General features: G+C 36.4%; 1 protein-coding gene across 2 annotated transcripts; it reads right to left on the bottom strand.

Annotated features, from left to right (window-relative positions):
* Positions 1–428: 428 nt before the first annotated feature.
* LOC141664061 (serine/threonine-protein kinase D6PKL2-like) lies at positions 429–5,338 on the bottom strand. 2 transcript variants are annotated; one of them, XM_074469920.1, is made up of 3 exons: positions 4,801–5,338; positions 3,336–4,626; positions 429–1,444 (listed from the first exon to the last, which is right to left on the bottom strand). In XM_074469920.1, the coding sequence occupies exons 1-3, from the start codon at positions 4,802–4,804 to the stop codon at positions 559–561; spliced, it is 2,181 nt and encodes a 726-aa protein (XP_074326021.1). In that variant the 5' UTR covers positions 4,805–5,338; the 3' UTR covers positions 429–558. The 2 variants fall into 2 exon arrangements, with proteins under 2 accessions (XP_074326021.1, XP_074326028.1); XM_074469927.1 differs by lacking the exon at positions 4,801–5,338 and having other exon boundaries at positions 3,336–3,857; positions 3,980–4,204.
* Between the last annotated feature and the right edge of the window lie 2,952 nt (positions 5,339–8,290).

Raw genomic sequence — 8,290 nt, 5'->3', positions numbered from 1 at the left:
AGTCCTATATTATATTGTGAAATTTATAATATTTGTATTCTCTTATTTCTCTTATTGTATGTAGTTTTTCTATTGTATTTGTGAAATATTTGTACTAGTTATCTTTAGTAGATAATTAATTTAAATCCATATTACCTCAAACTCATATGATATTAATTGTATGAAATAAATAAATATACAAAATTATATAAATATACGATCATCTTGATTGTTGAATTTGGCACGCACTTGTATAGCTTCTAAATCAACATTCCAAGGAGCACCTCCAGATGATCAAGTTAAAAAAATGTGGGGCACCGAAGCCTCTAGTGGAGGTACTAATTTAGGCCAGGAGCACAAGTGCCTAATTACTCAAAATTCAACGTGAGCAGATTATCTCGACATCAAAAGTTGAAAACTGTCTGAGCATCAGATTCTGAATCATTGCAGAATCAAACCATCCACACCATTTCTTTTCATGTCACAATTAGCTAATATTCATTTCAAGAAATCATTAGATACGGTCAAGGTTCAGATTTACTAATACAACATAGGCCTAAAAAGTCTATAAATGATCTACTAAAAGAACTCGAAGTCGAGATATTTACCACCTGATTTGATGTCTGCTCCAACTATCCTTTTGCTGCTACCGCCAACTGCAACTGGATCAACCGCCCCAAACGTTGCAGGAAGTTCGGTCTCCATTGGTATTCTTGGAACCTCTGGCGGTGTGCTGCAACGAATCAGGGCCCAATTCACACCTTCAAAAAAAGGGTGCTGTTTGATTTCTGTAGCTCCTCTCTTTATTCCAAGCCGGTTCTGTGGTTCTTTTACAAGCAATCCTCGGATTAAATCGCGGCTGGCGTGACTTGTTGGCGGGGAGTCCGGAAATCTTAGTTGCTGACCAACCACATTGAATAATGTTGCACGATTTCCTGCGCCTTTAAAAGGGGTCTTGCCATACAATAGTTCATGTATAAAAATCCCAAATGTCCACCAATCAACTGCACTACCATGACCTTCGCCTTTAATAATCTCTGGGGCCAAGTATTCATGAGTTCCGACAAAAGACATGGACCTAGCTGCAGTTGGCTCTGCAAGGAGCTCAGGGAGTCTGCTGGTATTAAATCCCGTTTCAGCGAGAGCTTTTTCGCTATTTTTCTTGTTTTTCTTTGAAAAGATCCGTGGAAGGAAGCATGCTGGTTGGATGCATGCTCTTGAGGGCTCCATACATGTAGGCTGAGCACAGAATGCACCTCCAGATCCTCGTCCTGAAGGATTAGAATTAAATGCAGAGGTCCTTATGAGGGTAGGTGACACTGTGCATCTCAGGGAAAGATCAAAGTCTGAGAGCATGATGTGGCCGTCATCGCGTACCAACACATTTTCTGGTTTCAGATCTCTGTATACAACTCCGAGCATATGGAGATACTCGAGCGCTAAAAGAACCTCAGCTGCATAAAACCTGTTTTGAAAGAAACCGGGATATTGGAATTCTTATAGTCAGAATTATAAATGAAAACAAAAAAATAGAGAACTGGCCTGTTCCATCAAGTACCAGACAAATCAAAATCTGGATACACTTTATCCTATGATTAGAATTAATCGATGAGCACCAATATTGGAAGTATAAATAATTCAATTCAGTGTGTGAACTCAGAACTAATGTTTACAAAGCCTAGTGACTTCCTTTTCTTCTGTTTTAGTTCATTTTCTATTCCTTTTTTGCCAATTTATTTCCTTTTAATGATTTGGAAATTTATCACCATATTGATATCTATGTTTAGCGTGGGTCAGAACATGTACTCAGAACAGTCCAGTCTGGGTTGCTGCTTCTACACTTTGCACTTTCTACACTAATATTAATGTTTGACAAGCATACAGTTGTCTGAGTGCTATAGTTAATAGCTTTGGACAACAATGCTTCAAATAAAAGTATCAAAAGTTATCCAACTTCAGCATATTATCAAATCCCTAGAAAGCAGTCCCTCGGTAGTGAGGAAAATTTGTTCTCAAGCAACATTCTTCCTGAGTATGATCAAGATGGCAATATTTGCAACAAGTAGTGTACTAAAGTTAGGGCAACTACAATTATGACATCTAGATATTAATCCACTTCAACTCTTTCATTAAATTCCAACGGGAATAATACTTAAGTTTACAAAGCTATCAAGAATACATCTAGTGTAGGACAAATCGTTTAGCACTAACCGGAAAAAAAAAAACTCAGTGTCAAGAAGCTAAAACAAAAACAAAAATAACTGAACTCTTTTAGCTTCCTACCAATCACTGAGGCCAGTGAAAGGACATTCCTAGCATTTGATTTCCTGAACAATAATCATTCATATCGGCAACTCACATAAGCAGTTATATTACCAGCCTTCTGTTGAAGGTGAGATTTCTTATCCGTGAGAATCAACTGTGACAATTTAACACGCTGACTCCAACTATAATCCCAATGATACACCCTTGTGGTATATGGTATTCAATTAGCTCGAAATTAGAATTGCGAAAAAGGTCTTATATATCTATATTTGAGCTTAACCTGTATTAGCAGATCACAAAATTGTGGCCCATAATAGCACACTAGTTACTCATTTTTGGTATAGGTTATATCTGTATACATATTTTGTACCGTCTCCTAAAACTTTGGACATGAACTAAATGAAAAATATTAAGTTTAATTTAGTACCAAGCTATGAAGACAGAGAAGACCAAAACCTTTATCCATGAATCAGAGTAACTGATAACAATTTTTGGGAATATCAGACAGACTGTTATGCAAGTGAAAAGTAACAGAGTAAGCCTTCTCCTTTTTTGTTTAGTTTCACGACTCAAGTAGGGGTGGGGGGAGACTTTTCTATAGAGTTGCCACCAAGCAACATAAACAAAAACATACCCTAGTATTTGAATAAAAATAAACATCTGGTGCATATAAAGAGATGCTGAATTGAGTAATATTTTTAAGCATCCCGCACTGCGTAAAAAAGCCAGTGCAACTTTACAGATCGGCTATTCTGGTTCTAGTTTCAGTAGATTTTGCCCTTCTGGGGCAAATACCTAGAAGATGCAATTGTTCTTCTATGGTGGCAGATATTGGCCCATCTATCTAAACTTCAACCCCTATGCGAATAGCTTATGCATATGCCCATTCCTTTCTATGATATATGCTATTACTGACAGACCTTTTGATATATATCCGATACTTTACAAGATTTATTTGCGAAAAAAGCTCGTTTTATGAAACAACGCCATCAGGCTGCCTAATTAAAAAAGCAATACGGTACACAATTTAGAACTGACTAGCAAAATCTTCCGTCATACTTGTGATTAGAGAAATTGGAGAAACAACATACCGTGCTGCATACTCTGAAAAGTGTTTTCCAGGTTGCCGCTGCCTCAAGGTATGCAAATCACCTCCAGGACAATATTCCATGACCAAACATGAGAACCTATCTGTCTCAAAATGAGTATACAGTGTCGGCAAGAATGGATGATCTAGCAACTGTAATATATCTCTCTCTGTCTGAGCCCTGGTCAATTTTTTCCTGCTTGCAAGTGAAGCCTTGTCCATCACTTTCATCGCAAAGTAAGAACGTGTCCCACTAAGCTCCGAGAGGTACACACTGCCTATGTCACCACAGCCAAGACGTTTCAATAATCTAAAATGACTCATGCCCAGAATTCCATCCCGTGATCGTATGGCAAGAATAGCCTTCCACCTAGGATCATTTCCTTTGTGAGGTTTACTAGCACCTGTCAAGTTACTCCAATTACTTTCATCACTAAGGCCACTGCTATCACTTGCTCGGCTCATGCTAGTTTTGCCACTCTCAAGATAATCCCCTCGAACTCCACTTTTAGTACCCTCATAAATCCTGTCGACATTAAGCATTCCATCACTCATAATTGTATCACTCCGATATGTGCCAGTACAACTATTGACAATGCTCATAGCAGTTACAATACTAGTACTATCAATGCTACTGAGGGGACTTACATTGCCACTTGGAGGCAAGGAGGCATCCCACACACATTCCTTCTCCTCAGAATCTGGAGGAAAAGGAGGATTTTCTGCATTATGCGATAAACGACGAGTAGCTAAAAATGGAGATGCCACCACTCTCAAGTCATTCGGCTCATCAACCAAGCTCTCTCTAGGTGAAAGAACAGACAAACTTGGTTTTATACTAGAAACTCGAACCAATAAATCCTTTACAAATGGACTTTTAATGGACAAATTTTTCATCAAGCATTTATCCTCGGATTTGTTTTGACCAACAGGCACATAGACTGGCCTCATTAAATCTGTATCAACAGGTTCCGGGGGATGGCTAGCTCCCGAGAAAGAACTGATCCCGCAATCATCTAACAAATCTTCACTACCCTTAAATGTAATATCAGGCATAAGTTCATCATATTGCTCAATGTACCTCTTTCTATTCCACATTTCTGCACCAGGTTTTGGAGATTCAGAGTCATAAGAATCTCGTTCCCCGTATTCATCTAAATCTTCCTTTACCATACTCAATTGCGTGCTTGATGTTCTAGCTGTAATGGGCAGAAGTCCAGAAAGTGGTTTTGATTCAAGATCTCTTTGCATTTCTGAGTGCCTATATCGCACGGATCGCTTTCGATGAAACAGGTCTGCACAAGTGAAACAAAGTTGATAATAAAATTCATATGGCCTTATAATCAAGATACAGTATGGGCACTGCATACCTAAAATCAAAGAATATACAGAACAAACACAACTAAATCATTTAACCATTCTTAGAACTTTCTAAACAATATCACCCAAAACAAGAATATGCTATTTACCCATTCAAAGAGTAGGGTATCTTCCCAAAACATTACTCACATCATTACAATCTCTTCCCATCATTACATTTTTTTCATGATAGTTGGATGCAAACTAAGACCTTAAGATGCACGAAAACTGAAGCCAAAAATCATCAAAGAAGAGAAAAGAGTAGTCTGAAACTCATAAAAAACATTTACAAACATCAAAATGTTGACATTACTAAAACATAACTAGTCATAAGAACACCTATCAACAAAAAAAACAGTGGCTGCTATGAAATAACACCATACTGTCATATAAGCACACACTGACACATAAAAGGACTAAACAAATACAACCATTTTCCAGAATTTCACTACATTACGAACAAAAACACAATCAAATGAAACAAAAACAAAACATGGGCACTTCAAATTACACAACTCCAAACCAAAAATTCAAGAAACCACAACTTTAATAACTAAAACCCACAATAACAGAAGAAAAATAAAAACCAAACACAGGCCTACACAAAAATGCAGATCTGGGTGTTCTTCCTTTCTCTCCAAACAACTTCACGAAAGAAATGTTAAAATGAGAACACTAAAAATGGGCCTTTTATTATTATTATTATTATTATTATTATTATTATTATTATTATTATTATTATTATTATTATTATTATTATTTTTGTTGTTGTTGTTCTTGTCTCTCTAAGTTGAATTCTTGCAAAACATAAAGGTGGGGGTAATATAGTTGAAATATAGTGATAGTGATAGATACAAGTGCACCAGTTTTCACCTTGTACAAATTTTGTTTACTTATTTTCTTCACACTGTGTCTCTACTTTTAGACATGGAGAATAGTTGTATGTACAATTTGACGAGTGTTGTTGTGTTCAGTAGGGATAGGGAAAGTGACAACTGTTTAAGTGGGCCCCATTTCAGTGTAAGGTGGGTCCCGTTTGGTTCTTTTATGCACTGCAACTTCTTTCAGTGGGGGAACGCTGGAGTTTAGTATTCGAAGAACTCATTGATTTGTTATTTCCTAGCGCAAGGTGGAATCGAACCCAGTCAAATTGAACTTTGTTAGAAGCGGCAATGTAGTATAATAATGTGTAATGTGTCAATATTTTGGAGAACAAAAATTTTAGTTCTTTTTTTTTTACAGCTTGTCCAAATTACAGAATACGGGCTTGTTTGCCTGACAACTTATAACCTACTTATAACTTAATACCTACTTATAACTTAATAGGGTTGATAATCAGGTTGTCTTTTAGGGTGTATTAGATATAACACTAGTACATTCTTTATCTTTAATATGCGTTCTTGTGGATCATTATTTGACCTTTGCTAGATCAAAGGGTAGACATATCACGAACTTTAGATTATTGTTAATTTGGGAATCAAATTCTTTTTAAAGAGGATAATATGTAATATCCCGTAATTTTTAGAATTAGATTAATAATTGAATAATAGAATAAAATGATTAAAATTTGATAAGGACTATGATTTAAAATTGAATTAGAGTAATGGGATTAAAATTTGGATCAGATTCTAATATGTATAACTTGTAGGTTAAGATATAAGGTTTTTATCATTATAAATACATCGTATTCGTCTTCCTCGATTTTATTATCAAAATTCTTAGAGCTCTTCTCAGCATAAATGAACAATCTTGTAAAATTCGTAGAAAATTCATCGTAGGTCGAAATTCAGTGATCCTGGACTTTTCGGAAAGGTCTTTTCGTTGTCTACAACTTTCGTGGTTATGTTTTTCAAGAAAACGTCGTTTAGAGGGTCAAAAAGGCTATATTCATATCTGGTCAAGTTTTGAGGTAAGTTTTTGATCGATCTTTCTAGTGTTTTCAAAATTGTGTGTTATGCGTTTAAATTTGATTATCAAAACATGGGCTGAGTGATTATATATTTGAAAGTATTATGTGTTATAGTATATGTATTATCGTTGTTATGGATTAAAAACTAAGGTATATTAATTACTATACTTACTACTAGGGTTCGTGAGCTTCAAGGCTCGATTTGACTGTTCTTGTATTTCGTGACCCAATCTGCCTTAACAAGATGCCTACATACCTTGCTGATTGCCAAGGATCAAGTCAAAAAATATAGTTCTGATTGGTGGGGGTGAGCCCTCTTATATAGATGTTGGGAGTCCTTGAATTGGATTTGGGTTAGGAGACTCGGTGGGCAAGTCTCTGAATTAGAATGGACTTTGGAGTCCTAGGAAGTAGGAAGCTGATTCCTTACCCCATGAGGTTCCTTGGAGGCCAATCTACAAGGATTTATATCCCCACTAGGACTCATCTTAATAGCTGTTTTTCTCCCTTATTAATTAATTAATATTCAGGGTTTTGGGCCTTGTTAGCTGGGTTTCGTTACTGGACCATATCAGACCTAATTAATTCGACATTAATTATTTATCTAGGCTATATTTAGGCCCATATCATTTGCCCCCCAACTTCTGGAAAATCGTAAAAGATTTCGCAGAAGTTAAGTTCATTTGTTCTCTTACAGGGTATCATTTTTGCGTAAAGTATGGAGAGACCTACACATTCACAACGATTTGCTTTGCACACGGCTCCAGGGTATTTTTAGAACTTCCCTGTTATTTTCGTACCTTTTTCCCTCTTTTTAGGAATTTTATGGTATTTTTCAGGATTTTTCCTTTAATTTCTGGGATTTACAGGAAATTTTCCTTAATATTCAGGAATTTTTCCTTTATTTTACGAATTTATCCTTTTTTCTGGATTTATTCACAATTTCTGGCTTAAAAATTGATCAGGAGATGTGCCAAATCAATCAGGATCCTGATCGAACTAGATGTCACTCTGTCCCTCTGGTCGATGGAAATTCGACCAGGATTCGTGCCAAAATTGACCAAGATTCCTGATCGAATCGATCAGGATTTTGATCGAACTAGTTGCTATTTTGTCTCTCTGGTCGATAGAATTTCGACCAGAATTTATGTAACACCCCCAAATCCGGGGTCGGGGATCCGGGTTGTCACGAGTTCCATTTCCCTTAATAACACCTAATTCTTAATAAACAATCAACTACTGCGTACTGTGACCCCACAATATACACACACACCACAAATTATAGTCTCAGAGATGAATACCAAAAATAACACAAGTCATTTTATTCCACAATTATAAGTCATTACACCTCAAAAGGGTTTCTAAATAAATTTACATATTATTTGCCATTATTATAATTCATAAATGTACATAAGTCTGGTATAACAAAAGTTGAAAGTCTAGCCTATTGGAAGTTCCTACCTCGGCTACAACGGCATCAACGCCTACAGGAAACTGCGGAACGTTTCCTATCCGCTCACGAATTGGGAGCTTGGTCCTGTTGATCATGTCTATCTGTTATTGTGTGATGAAAGAAGAAAGCAAGGGTGAGCAACAAGCCCACCGAAATAATATGTATAATAATTAACAATATATGAGCATTCTCATAGTACTCATGAAAGTCTTGGTCAAGAAGAAATGAACCAAGTTTG

This window comes from Apium graveolens, chromosome 1 (assembly GCF_009905375.1).
Source record: "Apium graveolens cultivar Ventura chromosome 1, ASM990537v1, whole genome shotgun sequence".
Classification (NCBI taxonomy): Eukaryota; Viridiplantae; Streptophyta; class Magnoliopsida; order Apiales; family Apiaceae; genus Apium; species Apium graveolens.
Note: the sequence above shows the minus strand (reverse complement) of the source record. Positions and strands in the feature narration are given on the sequence as shown.

Bases quoted from the DNA above. Each gene is read 5' to 3' on its own strand.
- LOC141664061 (XM_074469920.1), bottom strand. The intron at 1,445-3,335 runs GTATGTTGTTTC...CTTTCAAAACAG, and splicing joins TTTTCAGAGTATGCAGCACG to GTTTTATGCAGCTGAGGTTC.